This window comes from Alligator sinensis, unplaced genomic scaffold, assembly GCF_000455745.1.
Source record: "Alligator sinensis unplaced genomic scaffold, ASM45574v1 scaffold330_1, whole genome shotgun sequence".
NCBI classification, from domain to species: Eukaryota; Metazoa; Chordata; order Crocodylia; family Alligatoridae; genus Alligator; species Alligator sinensis.
In genome coordinates this window covers 418,343-436,965 of record NW_005842178.1, presented here as the reverse complement: position 1 = coordinate 436,965, position 18,623 = coordinate 418,343, and the positions used below count along the sequence as shown (strand labels likewise).

General features: G+C 45.5%; 1 protein-coding gene across 3 annotated transcripts in view; it reads right to left on the bottom strand.

Annotated features, from left to right (window-relative positions):
* Positions 1-18,623, bottom strand: part of VPS35L (VPS35 endosomal protein sorting factor like) — a 106,451-nt gene that overhangs the window by 74,524 nt on the left and 13,304 nt on the right. For all 3 annotated transcript variants that reach the window (XM_006026091.3, XM_025207027.1, XM_025207028.1), the window contains 2 exons: positions 10,025-10,153; positions 3,454-3,538 (listed from right to left, as the gene is read on the bottom strand). In XM_006026091.3, the coding sequence (XP_006026153.1) occupies positions 3,454-3,538; positions 10,025-10,153 (214 nt within the window). The remainder of the gene's footprint in view (positions 1-3,453; positions 3,539-10,024; positions 10,154-18,623) is intronic.

Here is an 18,623-nt window from a genome sequence, read left to right as displayed (position 1 = left end):
CTATGCAGGGGGTCGGACTCGATGATCTATTGAGGTCCCTTCTGACCCTAACATCTATGAATCTATGAACACCCTAACCTGCCACAGGTAAAGTACAGGGACCATGGCAGTGAACCTACTGCTGCTACAAGGTAATTAAAATATACTCCCCTCCCCGGGCAACAGAAAGTGGCAATAACCCCCCCAAGTCCATACTAATTTGATCATGGGTCTGTACCATTCTTCCCGATTCCAAATATGACAAAACAGTCTAAGCCGAGAGGCAAGATTCTCTAGACAGGAAACTCCAGGTTTAAGTCCCAGCAAGAGCACTGCATACCCCAGTCACAATCCCCAGCACTGACTGCAGCCAACCCCCAGTGGTTCCAAGGAAGGCTTTAAAACAACCCTGACATGTAGCAGCAGGAGGGGAAAAACTCCTTCCCAGGCCCATGTGGCAACCAGTAAAGGCTAGAAGCATGGAAAACCCATAGTAGAGTTTAGGCATAAATACTCTTAAATCATCCCGAACCAATGTCTGTCCAACCTCTGTAGAACACCTTTAGTGCCGGAGTTTCCACAGCTTCCCTTGGCAGTACATGCCACTGCCTCGCTTTTCCAACAGTGGAGAGGTTTTTCAGGATATTCAATCTAAACCTACTTTGCTGAAACTTCAAGCTGTTGGTCCATGTCCTAGTCTTTGCAACAAGAGAGAAAAAGTGTTTTCCCTCTTTTTATGGCACCCCTTCCAGGATTTGAGGACTGCTAGCATGTTCCCCCTGAAGCACCTTTTTTGCAAGCTGAACATGTCCATTTTCTTCAGTCTTTTTGTCTGACTTGCCTCCCAAGCCTCTGGACCCTTTAACTGCTCCAGGCCCTTCTTAAAATGTGAAGTCCAAAACTGCATACACTACTCCAGATCAGGGGTGCTCAGCGCAGCCACTGGCCCACAAGGCTCCCCATGGAGTGGGAAATTTGGTGGTGGAGGAATGGCCATTAATATAGTCACCCTCCCTCTGCCAAATTCCCAAACCTCAAATCCAGAATCAGCACTGGGTTGGGGCCAAGCCACACGTCCTTCCTGCAGGACTGGACTGGGGCTGGGCCATGGCCTTTCTTTCCTGTGAGGCCAAGTCATGCCCCATTTCTGCCCCCCCACCCCCACCCCAAGGGGCTGGATTGCAGATGGTGCCCACTGCACTGGCCCTAGTGCTGGATTAGGACCCCTGGTGGGATCCAGCCCATGGAGAGATTGGGCACTGCCCATTCAGTCCTCCAGGGGAAAAAGCTGAACCCCACTACTCTAAATGAAGCCTAACCAATGCCAAGTAGAGAGACACTATCACTTCCCATTTCTTGCACTTAATGCTTCTATTGATGCATCCCAAACCGCATTTGCCTTTTATGCAGCTGCATTATACTGCAGATGCATATTGATCTACCAAGATGTTCAGACCCTTCTCCAGGACACTGCCATCCAGCCAGGTGTTACCTATTTTGTACCTATATTTTCGGTTATTCTTTCCGAGGTGTAGCACCTTGCATTTGTCACCACTGAAGATCCTACTAGCTCTTGCCTAGCTTTCCAATCTGTTAAAATCCCTTTGAATTGTGTTCCTGTCCTCTAACATGTTTGCAATCCTTCCCAGTTTCATGTCATCTGCAAACTTCCTCAAGCAGCTTTTAATTCAAGGATCCAAATCATTAATAAACATGTTGTACAACACTGGGTGCATTAATAGGATGAAGTTCACAAAGTACGTTGCCTACTTGCAAAAAACTCAGAATATTGTACCAAATGAAGCCACCATAAAATGGACAAAATACAGCAAAAGAGAGAGAAAACTATCATTTTGGTTTTAAAAAACATTACTAAAATGAATGTTTAGGTTAAACCTTTCCTCCCAGAATAAGGAGCTGCCATACAGAACCTTCATGCTTGGGACATGGTAAAAACACATGTAATAATTTTAATGTCAGTAGCTGTTTCATGAAGGGATGGAGAATAGTTTTTTATGCAAAGATTTAGTACGTTTCTCAACCATGGATGCCACCAAATTCAAAAAAAGTTTTGGAGGGGTGTGCTGACCCTAAAATGCTTGAGAACCATTGCCTTAGAAGTTTTCCAAGTCATGGAAGAAGAACACAGGATCAACATCTAGAGGAGTACTGGTTCCACATGTATGGGGCTACCACCGCAGTTCAATCCCTGTTTACTTAAGATAAGCAAGGAGGGTAGCCTCAGAACAGGAGATATCCCACTGATAGATGGTAAAAACAAAAAGGATTTCAAATATTGCTATGTTCCTTCCCCATGAGAAGTCTTAAGCTGGTTCTCTTAACTTTTAAAAATCACTTCCCAGATATATGAGTATGCTATGCTGAGCAGCACAAGCCAGCAGTTAGGCATGCTACTGCTTTCTGTGCTATCCTGTAAGCAATGGAGAAGAAATACTGGAAAGTAATGCTAAATCACTGTAATTATACAGACTATAAGCTACTAAGGCTTACATGCCAAGAAAAAAAAAAACAGTGCTAGAGAACGTCACCTGGCTCACTACTTTCAACTGTTTTCTTGCAGTAAGATTATCAAGAAACAGAAGATCCTCACATCAACAGAAAAGCTGGCAGGATTTTTGTCTGCCATGGGTTACATATAAGACAGATCTGAGGTCGGATGTTTTGTGAGCATATCTCCAGACTGGAGATCGATGGGATTCCAGACCAGATGCAGAAAATTATATCAAACTGTGTTCGCTACTTTAACTTTGCTAAGCTCTGTATATAAGAAGAGTTACTTGTACATCAGACAGAAGTTGGATAGAGCAGATTCCTACCATCACCAACAACTTGCTTACTTCAGCAAGGCAAAACTGAAACTAATGGAAAGTGGTTCCTGACAGAGCACTGTTCCTCAGTTGTAAAAGTAGCTATTCTACCAGTCACATCAAAGGCTGCTGAAAAATCCAATATCACCAACAATATCTAGCACAAATTTATTCCTGACTAGCCTGGACCAAGAAGTTACAGAGGCTGAGATGCATGTGGAAAGAAAGCAAATGGGATAGATGAGGGCCACTGAGAGTACCAAAGGATGCCTTATTAGACCACTATCTTTAAACATACAGAATGGGCTCAACTAGAGGCATGGGGAAAGGAAACAGTATTCTTAATCAAAACTACATTAAGCCCTATCAAGCGAGTGCAGAAGGAATCCAAGGTTCCTAATAGATTCATAGTCAAAAGGGATCTTAAGAAAAACCTGGAACTGCTCAATTTTCCATGAAAGCCGTTAACAAAAACCCCACTAAAAACTAAAACAGTCCATCTTGTCTTATAATTAATTCCTTGAGATTATTAGTCAAGGATAGTAAAGGAATTAACAGTACATTGTGCATAACTATTTATACACTTTAGTAAAGCTAAATATTTAAGGCAGGTGATATCAAGCAAGTAACATTTTAAAATACTTACCAAAAGTATCAAGTATATCTGTAATTAATACGAATTTACTTGGATAAAACTGGATTACTGTTGTGTCCGAAAGAAGTTTGGAACACTAGAAAAGAAAAAAAGGAAGACAGCTTTTAAAAGGAGGGTACAGATTGGTTTGTACATTTTTAAAACATTTCTGTAAAATGCTTTAAATGTAAGTCAGACAAAAAGGAACCAAGGATTCTGGTCTCAGCTAGCAGCACATGTATGTGTCATCTCTGTCTGCACTACAAACACAGAACCATAGAAAATGAGGGTTGGAAGGGACGTCAGGAGGTCATCTAGTCCAACCCCCTGCTCAAAGCAGGACCATTCCCAACTACATCATTCCCAGCTATTGGGGGGCCCAAAACTGGACACAGTACTCCAGATGTGGCCTCACCAGTGCAGAATACAGTGGAATAATTACTTCCCTTGATCTACTGGTAATACTCCTACTAATACAGCTCAGTATGCTGTTAGCCTTCTTGGCTACAAGGGCACACTTCTGACTTATCCAGCTTATTGTCCACTCTAACCCCCAGGTCCTTTTCTGCAGAGGATTCTTCCGTCCTAACATGCCGTTCTCCATTGCCAGAAGAGTTAACCAGAACAGTCTTCCCTTATACCGTGTAATCCATGGTGTATCATTTCATAAGCTAGGCATTAGCTCTATGCGACTTTGTTCAGCATGCAGTTGGAGTACTGCGTCCAATACTGGGCGCCGCACTTCAAAAGGGATGTGGCCAGCCTGGAGAGGGTTCAGAGGAGGGCCACCTGCTTGGTGAGAAGGCACCAGGACAGGCCCTATGAGGAGAGACTGAGGGCCCTGAACCTGTTCAGCCTCAGCAACAGGAGGCTGAGGGGGGACCTGGTCGCTGCCTACAAACTCATCAGAGGAGATCAACAGCAAATAGGTAGAGCCCTTTTCTCCCCAGCACCACCTGGGATGACGAGGAATAATGGTAATAAACTGATGGAGAATAGGTTTAGGTTAGAGATCAGAAGGCAATAGTTTACAGTTAGGGTGGCCAAAATCTGGAACCAACTTCCCAAGGAAGTGGTCCTCGCCCCTACCGTGGGCAAATTCAAGAGGAGGTTGGAGGATCACCTGTCTGGGGTCTTGTGAACCCAGCATTCATTCCTGCCTGTGGCAGGGAGTCAGGCTGGATGATCTGTTCAGGTCCCTCCTGACCCTAACTACTATGAAACTATGAAATTATGAAACTATGAAACATTCTTCTGGCAAAGAACACACAGGAAGAGTCACTTATTTTTTAAAAGTGTATTTATGTTACTTTTATGATGCTCATCACTATCAATTTCTGAGCCTCTATATTGGACATATCCATAGCACATCTACACTAAAAAAATAGCTAATGTGTGTTTTAAGTATGACCTAGCATGTACATAGATGCAGCTGTGCACTAGGCCTGTGTGAAGCAGCTAATATTCACTTCGGATTCGGCCGATTCAGGGGACAGTGTTTCGATTCGGTGATTCGAATCACTGCCCCGAATCAATTTGGCCAAATCTGATTTGGAGATTTGGCTGCTGGGGTCGGGGGGGTCGGGGGGAGGGCTGAAGGAGCAGGCAGGGGATAGGGCCTGGCAGGGGTCCCCTCCCCCGCCCCCTACTTACCAGCTCCAAGTCCGGCTCCAGCTTCCTGCTGCAGCCAGCAGGGACTGCCCGAATCACCGACACTCTCCGAATCTTTTACAAAGATTCAGAGAGCTTTGAATTGATTCAGACTTTTTAATTGGTCCCCTGATTCGATTCGAATTTGGAGATCCAGCCACCGAATCAGGCCGAATCTCCTCGGAATCAAATCACCACCCAAAGCTTCGCACAGCGCTACTGTACACCAAACATAAACATAAAAGATGTGTCACATGGAGACAATAATACTAACAGAACTCCTGGTGCTGTTAGCATATCTAGCAGCATCCCCTCAAAGAAGCTATTTACTGACCAGTAGCTTCATCAAGTAGACAAGATCTATGACAAGCTGTTGCATGAAGGCAGGGAGTGAGCTGCAGAGAAGCAGCAGCTTCATCTGCGCTCTCCCCATAACAGCCTCTTATAATCTGGCCCTAAGTCCATAACACCTTAAATCAGATGCCTGTGTGTTTTGATGAAATAGGTTTCTTGCCTGTTGCTGCATGTTTCATTTCTGAGAAATAAATATATCCCCTTCAGGATGAACATATCATGATTTTGGCCTCTAGCTAAGAAAACAGCTTACCTCCATGATAAGAAAGCCTTGTGTGCTGAAAAGCATTTTAAATGAAAGGGAATATGCATTAATGAGACTTCAGTGAGGCTTTCTGCCCCATGCACACTGTTTTCTAAATCAGTGTTTCCCAACCTTTTCCAACCCAAGGCACATATACATTAATAAAATTTCCCCATGGCACACCTGTTAAGGCATTCCCCATCCTCATACCCATTGCAACACATTGCCATGGCAAAATTCCACAGCACATCTGTTCATTTCTGACGGCACACTGGTTGGGAAACACTGTTCTAAATATTGAATTACTGCTTCTCACTCTCATTATCACCAGAACTAGCTATAATATTTCAGTAACCTAAACACATGCCACTAATATTCAGTCTTAGAGAATAGTATCCATAACAAGAAGCATGTGAAGGAGGAAGCTGCAAGTGAGAAGTAGTTAATCCATATACATGGACAGCATTCACAGACCAATGAGAAGATGTTTCATTTTTTAAGTAAAAATGTGCAATACAGATATTCAAACTGCTCAGATTTTCACAAAGCATGGTCTTACAGGGCACCTTGTCTTAGGATCATCCTTTCTACTTACTTTGAAAAGCTTTGTGATAGCGTGTCAAGAGTTAGGAAAAAAAAGCTATGTTCAGGTCGGTCACCACGTAAGATAGTTAGGCACACTGCGCATGTCTACAGCTGTGTATAAAAAGCAGGATGCTTTATTAAGTCATGTGTCCAACTTTAGTTTTGAACTCTCAGTTATGTTTTACTCTTTCCCTTCCAACAAGAGCTCTGAGATACCATGTTTTCTTTAATTAAATTAATCTCAGGTCACAATGCTGTTCATGGTAGTCTGTTTTTAAACAATATTGCTAATTCCATACTGCTACAGCCAAATATCAATCATCTGAAGTCATGGATCATTTGCTAAACTCCAACCATGATGGATTTGTTGTTTCATTTCCTCTGTTATTGTAACCAATCATATTTACAAATGTAAAGCATTTTCAAAGATAGATCCAGCACTGTAAAAATAAACCTGACCTTAGGTAGCTTTTCCCCAGGACTAGCAGCATTACAGCCTTATCACTTCTAAGGATGGCCTCTGGTACTCTGAGGCTAACTCATAAGTAGTAATTCTTTACATACATGACCTGCCCCCAAAAAGAGCCATTTCCAAATTAGCACAGGTGAACATTGTGCATCATTAGTACAGAACCCCTGAACCATTTTCTGTGCTTCATTAAATTAAATCAGATTATTCAATTACTTTACCAGGTTGGAATAGAAAGTGGAAATTCACATTGGCCAGTATTTAATTTGTTTTTCACTTTTTTTTTTTTTTTTTGGGGGGGGGGGGTAGGAGTTGGGGGAGTTAGCAGTTAATAAAGAATTGAAGACAGAGCAATTTATTTTAGTTTTAATCCTGTTTCATTTGATTAATCTATTTTATCCATTTGTAGAACCAGCACCTTTGCACTTTCTACCACATGAGCCCTCCTCTCCTAAACCAAATCCTTAAAACCACTTTATCCTCCTTAAAACTTATTTCTACTGTGAAGCCAACTGAGCACTTCAATCTAACAAAGGACAAACAGGTGGCGAGCTGAGATTACTGCTACCAACTGTCTTATTACACACATGAAACGTGCACTCAGCTACCCCAAGCAAAATGAGTTTGGATTAGTATTGCTCTATACTCCCTTCTCTTACTATATCACATGTGTCTTACCAACCTACTTTTAAGCTGTACAAGTAATAGCCTCCCTCTTCTGTGTGTCTATACAGACTACAGCACAATGGAGACCTGACCTGATTGGGACTCATGAGTGCTATGGTCACACAAGCCTCAAGAAATGTCTGGTAGAAGTAAGGAATACTGCTCATTTTCAGGCCACTAATGCAAAACAAGGCAGAATTTAAAGGAGACCTGTTCCAGTGAAATCTGCTTTCCAGTAAAATTGGTTAATTTATTTTTACTTTCCATAGTGGGAACCAGCAATATAAGGCATTTTTCATTCTTGTTCCTTCTGAATGACTTGGATACTATGCCAGATATTAACTAAAAACCAATCTAAGGGCCAAACCAAGTTATTCTACTGCCAGACGTAGACACTAATCTACAGCTGGTATTACTGACATGATGGGAGCGCTCAGCTTGGCATCTCTCCCCTGGACCTCCATGACAGTTATAACCTGCTGAGATAAGACTATCTGGGAAAGAGAAGCAATTATCCTGTACCACCCTCCATTACTTTAAGCAGCAGTACAGAATAAACTAGAGATTCCCCCATCCACTACTGCAATATCCCTGCAGACAAAAATAATCCTTAAAGTCAGCCATTACAAAGAATACTAGAGCATTTAACACCATAAGCATGGACATTGCCTAGTATAAAATCAACCATCCTCAATATCAGTAGTCTCATTTCTATAACCAGGAATAAACCAAGACTAATTTTGTTTTTAGTTGAGCTTTTTGATCCTTACAAAACAAAGGTTTCTTTACATGCGACTTTAGCTTCAGGCAACCTCCACAGAAATCTCAAAAACAACTTCCCCATTAAGGAAAATCTAACAGCTATCACCCTTACAGATATTTACTATTTTTATTTTATGTTCCTTACATGCAGAGAACATATTGCAGTGACACAACAGTGATGAGGCCCTAGATCCAAGTACCCTTTAAATAAAACATCTGACAGGATGTTCTATGGGCTTTATTTTATTTGAAGACAGATGAATTGAAACTAAGCGAAGCCTGCTTTAGGGCACAATCAATAAATTAAGCCAAACAGAATTATTGCCAAGAGAAATATTTAGGAAAAAAACACATATGCTGGTTTCAAGCATTTTCCATGCAGAATCTACACCGCAAGCTGCTCACACCACGGTTTCTTTGGAATCCGACAAAACCTTCCTTGGTTAATGTTTACTTTGTAAGCCAATAACAGACCTTGAAAGGAAGCTAGCAGTGGTCTGCCGCATGCCATTTGAGGAAAAAAATGTTTTTACTGGAAGATAAGTCAAGTAGATTTTTGTATCTCCAAATATCTGGTGCAAAGACCTGCAGACCCACTTGGCAGCTACTTTCAACTGAACATACTGGAAAAAGGATCTTAACTACCACCAAATACTCTTATCGTTTATATGCTTGAGCAAGAGCAATGAAACAAATCATGAAACGTACATTTTATATAAACCCCAAATAGTATGATGTGCATCTTACAGATACAGACATACTGTTTCCAACCTATTAATACCCTGCATATATATAGATCAGAGAAATTATCTTAAAGGCTCCTATTTTATTATCCTGTATTTCAATACAATAGGGGTTTTTTTTAATCTTTTTGTACTCACTTTCTCAAAAGTATACCAACACATAGTAAAGAATTAAAACACTACGGCTGGAACCTGAATTTAGTCAGATTTTTATACAAAAGCTAAGTCAGTTTCTATAGAGTCCAGGGAACAATGGATGCAATGTCACTTTCTTTACAAGAACGAATACTTGTAGAAGAACCTAAACATTAGAATCTATAAAGACAAAAAGGTAAGGAAAGAACCCCATTTCCCAGACACCTGTTTTTTTTCAAATACTAGCACAATACTCACCCGGACTTCTCTCTTACCCTAAACATTTTACAAAGATATATTTCAAAGTACAAAATGATACAGGATATTCAAGGACCCCAATTTTTATGAAAACCACATTCACTTGGATATTACTTCCCTGATAGAGCTCTAATTGGAGTTAAAAAATAAAAACCAAAAGGATTTTAGCATAATAAGAACAGGCAAGTTAGCATTAGTAACCTGCAGACAGTTGAATATCATCATTGTTTATACTAGTTGGTTTTTTTTAGACTTCTGTCTTTCCCTGCCTCTTCCTATTCAAAGTTATTCCTTGCAGCTCAGCCTCATGCTTTGTCCAATCTCAGCTTAAGAGTGTGAAAAGTTTCACAGAGGATGTTTAAGTGCTTTCCTAGATATAAGGACCCCTACATATAGAATCATCCTGTCATTTTCTACAGTATTATTGACGGTAACTGACTCTCCAACTACTTATGGTAATAATGCAGTTTAGGGTTTTTTGGGTTTTTTTAGTATATGCACACACCACGCACACAAACTATACACCTACTTTCCAAGTCTCATTTCTACCATCAAAATTACAAGCAAGATTCAAGCAACTGAACCAATCTTGTAACTAGAATAAAATCTATTTTAGGGGAAGGGAGACCAGGGGAGGACAACGAAAAAAAAAAGAAAAAAAAAGACTGCTCCAAATCTCATTATTTTTGTACAGCATAAACATATGTAAAAACTTACCTGGATAACTATTTTTAGAGCTTTTACTTTTTGGTCAGAGGACCAGGCATCCTTTAGTGACTGGTTGAGTTCTTCAATTCGATTTATATAATCCTGCTGAGTTAAATTCAACAACTCTTTTTGTGAACCCTGGCAATATAAGAAAAATAAAGATCTATTAGAGAGAGAATCCATTGCCAATAAAACTACAATTTGGAATTTCCTAACACTTCTGGAATGTTCTTAATAGTGCATGGTTACATTCAGCATGCAATTATTAATGCCCCTTCTGTAAGACTGTTTTACACATGGGAGTAAATCTACAAAACAAATGCAATTCCAACATGTGGCATCATAATATTACCATCATGGGTTGTCAGCAACGTGATTCATTGTAATGTCTTCTTCTGCTTGAGGTAATGGATTTAGTGATGAGAACCAATTACTGCTACCTATAGATGGACCAACACTAGACAGATGAGATGTGCTGCCTGCGAGTTTCTCAGATATCTGACAACAGCAGGGAAATAGGGACTTGGAGAATCACAGGTTCATTCCAGGCTCCGGGGGAAAAAGTACGCTTTAGTGGTCAAAGATCCTCCTCCTATTTCCCACCAACTTGTCTCTTCTGCCCTCTTACCCCTAATCTGTAGCTGGTTCCTTATCCCCATCCTCTTCCCCTTCTATCCCCTAATCCTCCATTCTAGTTGGAGTCTCTCCTTTCCCACTGCCAGTTCTCCCCCCAACACAGACTGCACATGAGACCCATGTCCCATCTACTGCCTCTCTTTCTGCCGCATACTGGCTCCCATTCCCATAGTTCTTGCTCTGTCAATCCAGTCCCCAGCCCCCATACCGCAGCCCCACCTCAAGTTTCAGTCTTTTCCTTTTCTACCCAGGACCATCATCCCAATCTATTTCATCCAGTCCCACTAATCTGGCTCTTGTTGTACCTATGCATTTGATTCAAGCCAATTCCACCACCATACCATCTGAATGAGAATAGTGGGCACGTGACCCAGAGGCTCTCTACTCTCCATTCTAGGGATCAACTCTTCCATATGCCTGCAATTGTTAGCTCTAGGCTGCTCTGGACAAGTTTAAGCAACTCAGGACACAGTTTTTAGGATGTTCATCGTCTCCCATTGTAGCAGCTCCAACTGCCCTATATAATTTCAATATCCCACTGTGATGGAATAAGAGACTGCATGCCAGGTACTTCCCCTTATGTTTTACTGCAGCTGCTCATTAACAAATATAGCCCAAAACTGAAGAGATCAGAGCCACAAACAATGTCCCCAAAATTCATGCATGTGGAGCTCTGGTTTAGGCACACAGCCCATTTCAGCTGATAAATATTCCCCACACTTCTGGAAATGCTCCTGCTGACATCACTGATGCTGGTGTAAAAAAATCAAACAAAAATAAAGCATAACACAGGAAACATCAGTATTCAATACCTGCCAAAAAGGGTGAAAATTCAAGGACAAATACAACGGACATTTAAACAAACAGATGTAGTACTTGACAGTCTCCTTCTATATCTTATACTCTTTAAACTAGGGGTGCACTGATAGAGCTTTTTGGGGCTGATACTGACGGCTTTTTTAAGAAGCCATATTGGCTGATACCAATCTGATTCTGATATGCAGCCACACAGTCTGGAGAGCAGTGTCTGGCTGGTAAGTTTGCTGTGGGGGGACGAGGGTGGCGGGGGCAGATTGAGGCCCTTGCAGTGAGGGAGGGAGTGGGGCTGGGACAGGCGCTGGGGCAGGGACAGGCGCTCCCCAGCCAGGGTGGGGCGTGGCACAGGACAGAGCCACAGCTCATCCGGGGGGCATGGGGGTGGCAGCTCCTGATGCTGCACACACCCCAGAAGGGCACAGGGGCCAGGGGGGTGTGCTCCCAGATCTGCATGCATCCCAGATCTGTGTGCTGGGGCCAGGACTGCACCAGACAGAGCCACAGCTCATCCAGGGGGCATGAGGGTGGCAGCTCCTGCTGCTGCACATACCCCAGAAGGGCACAGGGGCCGGGCGGGCGGGGGGGGGGCGTGCCCCCAGATCTGCATGCAGGGCGGGGCAGGCTGCCTCTGTGGGCTGGGACCGGGGCTGCACTGGGCTCTTCCTGGCAAGGGGCTGGCTGCACTGGGCTCTTCCTGGCAGGGGACTGGGCCAGGCCGTGCTCGGGGTGGGTGGTGGCAACAGTGTTGGTGCTGGGAGTGGGACAATGGAGGGTGGGGTGGGCTATGGCAAATTTTGGGGTGGTTGCAGCCCCCAAAACCTACCCTCCCAGTGCTGCTGCCGCCACCTGCCCTGAACACAGCCAGGCCCAGTCCCCTACCAGGAAGGGCCCAGAGCAGCTTTGGCCCCAGCCTGGAGCCACAGCCAACCCTTGCCCCACGTGCATATTCAGGGGCACACGCACACCCATGGCCTCCCGGGGTGCGTGCAGCGGTGGGAGCCCCCCACTCCCTGCACGAGCCACAGCTCTATCCCATGCCTTGCCCCACCCCGGCTGGGCAACACCTGCCCCTGTCCCTGCCCCACTCCCACTCCCTCCCTCACCGCTGTGCACTTTCATGCAGCATTTATCAGCCACATCAGACAAAAAAGCTGACTGCTAATACTCTCAATTTTCCTCATGTCGGTTCACCTATAAACTTAACCGAAACCTCTTGAAAAATAAAACGGACTTCAACAACACAAACCTAAACTGACCCACATGCTGTTAAGCCACTTCCTCTAAATGAAATTCTTTACTCCTCTATGTTTTTATGAAGAGTTATGGTTCACTTTCTATTAAATTAAAGCAGCAACTGAAATAAAACAGTCACCTCAGGATCCATGAAACGCAAGGCCAGGGCTAATCCTCCCCTGGCCCTGCACAACAGGTACACTCCCCTCCCCACACATAAGGCAGCTCTGATGGTGACACCAGAAGAGGGGGAAGGTAAGGAGCTTGCTGCCACCCCCAAGAGGAGGCGCAAGGTGGTGGTGGTAGGAGGCTCACCCCTGCAGGGCACTGAGGGACCCATCTGCTGTCTGGACCCCCTAGCCCGTGAGGCATGCTGCCTCCCAGGGGCTCGCATCCGGGATGTAGAAGAGACGATCCCCAGGCTCATCCAGCCTCTGACTACCACAGATCCTCATCCATGTCAGAACTAATGACACGGCCAGGAGCAATCAAGACCGGGTCATGAGTGGCTACAGGGCTTTGGGGGCTGGACTCAAGGGGTTGGGGGCTCAGGTAGTCTTTTCTTCTGTGCTCCCTGTTTCAGGCCACGGTCCCAGAAGGGAAAGATGCATCGAGGAAGTGAACTGGCGACTTTAACGCTGGTGCCACTGAGAAGGCTTCGGATTCCCTGACCACAGCATGCACTTCAGGGAGAGAGGACTCCTGGGAAGGGACAGCATCTACCTCATGAGGAAAAGTAAGACCCTGTTCATAGCCAGGATGGCCGAACTTCTGGACAGGGCTTTAAACTAAGATTGCTAGGGGATGGGGATACACAAATTCAAACATGTCCAGGGACCAACATACCAGTAAGCCCTGTAGATAGGGACACTGGGAGAGCCATGTTTGCAGGAGCTGAGAGAATATAGTTCACCATCAGCAGGACAGGAAGACAAGGGCCTCAGTAGGACTTAGGTGCCTACATACTAACGCCAGGAGCATGGGAAACAAGCAGAAGGAGATAGCCCTCCTACTCTCCAGTGTGCATTATGACCTAGTAAGGATTATGGAGACCTGGTGGGGACTGGGTGGGGAAGAAAGGTGGAGGCATTGCTCTCTACGTGAAAGAGCAATACACCTCCTTGGAGGTCGACATCAGCTCCAAAAATGGACAGCTTGAAACCCTCTGGCTCAAGTTGGTGGGAGGGGGTGCAAAAGAGATCTAACTGTAGGTGTATACTACAGACCACCAAACCAGGGGCAGGAACTTGATCTGGAGTTCACCTGAGAATTGAGTGAGGACAGAAGTGCACATGACATGGTCATGGGCAATTTTAATTATCCAGATATCACCTGGAAGGAACACTCAGCCAAGTAGGATCGGTCACGATCTTTCCTCACCTGTGTCGAGGAACTCTTCCTGACTCAGGTGGTTCATGACCCAACCAGAGGTGATGCCCTGCTAGACTTGGTCCTGGCCAAAGGAGACGACCTGGTGACTGACTTAAATATAGAGGGAAGTCTGGGCAACAGCGACCATGAAACCATCATGTTCACTGCCTGACGCAAGACAGACAAATTGGATAGCAGGATTGAAGTCTTGGACTTCAAAAATGCAAATTTAAACAAGCCTAGGTCACTAATAGGGCAAGTACTGCAGGACCAGCGACTGGGAACCAAAGGTGAAATGCGTGCATGAACAATGGTTGTTCCTTAAGGACATGAACCTTGAAGCACAAAGGAAGTCCGTTCCCATGCGGAGAAAAGGTAACAGAAAGGCTGGGAAGCCCTCTTGGCTAAACAGGGAAATCACGGTCCTCTTAAGAAAGAAGAAAGAGGCTTATAAACAATGGAAGCTCAGGGCAGGCCCCAAGGAGAACTATTCCATGACAGCCCGCATTTGCAGGGAACAAATAAGACAGACTAAAGCAGCGACCAAACTTAAATTAGCAACAGGAATCAAGGACAGCAAGAAGTCCTTCTTTTAGGTATATAGGGAATAGGAGGAAAACGGGAGTGTGGGGCCATTGTTCAACAACTCAGGAGAGCTGGTTACTGGTACCCAGGAGAAAACTGAACTCCTGCATGACTACTTCACCTCAGTCTTTCACCAGACCAAGGGGAAAACTATGCCAGGTAGAGTAGAGGATGAACATGGTAGGAGTAATTGCTTTCCTACTACTGCTGCAGAATTGGTGCATGACCAATTAAAAAAAATTAGATGTATACAAGTCAGCTGGACCAGATGATCTTCATCCAAGAGTGCTGAAATAGCTGGCTGAAGTCCCTGTGGAACCCCTGGCAAAACTCTTCCAAAGCTTGTGGCACTCTGGAGAAGTCCCTGAGGACTGGAAGAGGGCCAATGTTGTGCCCATCCACAAGAAGGGCAGGAGGGAGGACCCGGGTAACTATAGGCCAATCAGCCTAACTTCCATCCAAGGGAAAATCCTAGAAAAGTTCATCGAGGAGTCTATCTGCGATAAGCCTGCAGAAGATAAGATTCTGAATGACAGCCAGCATGGCTTCATTGTGGGCAGGTCTTGCCTTACCAACCTCATCTCCTTCTATGACTAGGTAACTCACCACTTGGATACAAGAGAGCAGCTTCAGACTGAATACCTAGACTTCCAAAAGGCCTTTGATCTAGTATCCCATGATGTCTTCATGAGAAAATTGGAGGATTGCTTAACCCTGAGACAGTCAGGTGGGTGAGATACTGGGTGCAAGATAGGACCCAGAGAGTCATAGTGAACGGATCTGTGTCATCCTGGCAAGAAGTGGGCAGCAGTGTCTTGCAGGGGTCGGTGCTTGGTCCAGTACTTTTCAACATGATTTGGATGTGGGGGTGAAGAAATCAGTGGCCAAGTTCACAGACGACACCAAGTTACAGGGGAGCATGATCACACTTGAAGATAGGCTACAGTTACGGGCAGACCTAGACATGCTAGCAAGTTGGGCGGACCGAAATCTGGTGAAGTTCAACGCTGAGAAATGTAAAGTGCTCCACCTCAGGACGAGCAACCCCCAACACACCTACAGGCTTGGCAGCACCAAACTGACTAGCACCATGAATGAAAGGGACCTGGGAGTAATAATAGACCACAGTATGAATATGAGCCAGCAGTGCGAAGCTGTAGCCAGTAGGGTAAATAATACTCTGGCATGCATCAATCGATGCATCTCCAGCAAAGCCAAGGAGGTGATTCTTCCACTCTACTCAGCACTGGTGAGACCGCAGCTTGAGTACTGCATCCAGTTCTGGGCACCACATTTTAACAAGGATGTGGACAAGCTTGAGAGAGTTCAGAGAAGAGCCACCCATATGATCAGAGTCTTAAAAGGCAAGCCATACAAGGAAAGGCTGAGGGATCTGGGACTCTTCAGCCTGAGGAAAAGAAGGCTGTGAGGGGACCTGGTAGCAGCTTACTGCCACACTAGGGAAGTATATCAAGGGCTCGGTGAGCAGCTGTTCACCAGGGCACCCAAGGGGAAAACCAGGAGTAATGGCTACAAGCTCCTGAAAGATCGATTCAGGCTCAACATTTAGAAAACCTTCTTCACAATCAGGGTGTCCAGACTTTGAAATAAGCTCCCCTCCAGAGGCGGTACAATCACCTACCCTGGAAATCTTCAAGAGGAGACTAGACTGACACCTTGCTGGGGTCACCTGACCCCCAGTTATCTTTCCTGCTTGGTGCAGGGGGCTGCACCCGATGATCTTCCGAGGTCCCTTTCGGCCTTATAATCTATGAATTTATAAAAACTGTTTATACACGTGCTCTGGAAGGGAGGTGGGGTGGGGCAGTGCTTTAATTAAAGTGGCTCCAAGAGCTGCTCTACTTAAAGCGCCAGAAGTGTCACGTGTATCAGCGTCTCTGTGCTGAAAAATGACGGCAGAGGCATTTTAACTAAAGCTCCTCAAACAAGCTTTAAAGCGCCCCCACCATCATTTTTCCGTGCAGGAACGCTGATACACATGACACCAGAGTCTGCTGGAGCACAGTAATTACCATGTTGCAGCAGACATGATTAATTGAGTCTGCTCTGACATGCCGTAATTACTAGCTTCACCGGGGGATGGGGCTGCAGGAAGACTTAAGGACACCTCCCGACCAAGACAGGTGACATACGCAAGGAGTACCTAGGTACGTAACAGGGGTCCAGACAGTCTTGAAAATCGGGGGGTGGCACATGCAGCAATCCAAGGCCTTAAATGCCTCTATACAAATGCTCGTGGTATGGGGAATAAGCAGGAGGAACTCGCCCTCCGAATAGCCTTTTCAAACCCAGACATAACAAGGCTCACAGAAACCTAGTGGGATTCATCCCATGACTGGGTGGTTAACATTAGGGGCAATAGGCTTTACAGAAGAGACAGAACAGGAAAGAAAGGCGGGGGTGTGGCGCTCTACATCCAAAAGCAATACACATCCTCTACCAGCAGGATGGGGTCAGAGGAGGGGCAGGCTGAAGTGCTCTGGGTCAGGATACAGGGGGGTCGTGGGGAAAGGAACTCAGTGGTGAGGGTCTACTACAGACCTCCCAACCAAGGGGAAGAGCTGGACCACGAATTCTTGGGTCAGCTTGCACTTAAGGCAAGGGATGTAGTTGTCATGGGTGATCTAAATTACCTGGACATCTGCTGGGAGGAGCAGTCAGCCAGGTCAGACCACTCACGGAGGTTCCTGGCTGAGATACAGGACCTCCACTTAACCCAGGAGGTGCACAGTCCTACCAGAGGGAATGCCCTGCTGGACCTGGTCCTGGCCACAGGTGATGACCTGGTAAGAGGCCTCCAGGTCTTCGACCACCTGGGCAATAGCAATCATCGCTTGCTGGAATTCACCATTCAGCGCAGGGTGCCAAGGTCCTGCAGCAAGGCAGTAGCCCTACACTTTAAGAGGGCCAACTTCAATGAGTTGATATTAGTGGGAGAGGTGCTGGGGTCCTCGAGAGTAGGGGAACTTAGTGCCCAAGAGGAGTGGTCGTTCCTTAAGGAGATGATACTCAGGGCCCAAGAGGTGACAATCCCAACAGGAAGCAAGGGGGGCAAGAGTGCCCAAAAGCCCCCCTGGCTCACCAAGGGCATTCGTGAATGCCTGATTGCCAAAAAGGAGGCGTACACCTGGTGGAAGGGAGAGGCTATCACCAAAGAGGAGTATACCTCCACCGCTCGGGTCTGTAGGGGGGCTGTTAGAAAAGCTAAAGCAGATACGGAGCTAGGGCTAGCGCCAAGGATCAAAGATAATAAAAAGTCCTTTTTTAAATATACAGAGAGAATGAAGAAGGCACCGGGAAATGTGGGGCCCCTGCAGGATATGCTTGGCAATCTGGTGGTTGCACCAGAGGAGAAAGCAGACCTCTTTAACAAATTATTCACCTCCATTTTCTTGCACAGGGACCAGGACTCCCTGACCAAGATTCCAGATGGACTCAGGAAAAACGCCGCCAGGCCTAAGGTTGGGGAGGACCGGGTTAGAGAGCTTCTGGAGGGTCTGGACTTGTTCAAATCGGCAGGTCCAGATGCTCTCCACCCCAGGGCGCTGAGGGAATTGGCAGCGGTTATTGCAGGGCCCCTGACATGGCTTTACGAGCACTTGTGGTGCTCTGGCTAAGTGCCAGATGACTGGAAGAAAGCCAGCGTGGTTCCCATCTTCAAAAAAGGGAAGAGGAAGGACCTGGGCAACTATAGGCCCATTAGTCTTACTTCAATCCTGGGGAAACTCTTTGAAAAGATCATCAAGGAGCACATCTGTGATCAGCCAGCAGCAGGGATGATGCTCAAGCGCAACCAGCACAGTTTCGTTAGGGGCAGGTCCTGTCAGACAAACCTGATTGCCTTCCACAATCAGGTCACAAAAGCATTGGACGCAGGTGTCGCAGTAGATGTAGTCTTTCTGGACTTCAGTAAGGCCTTTGACACTGTCTCCCACCCCATTCTCAT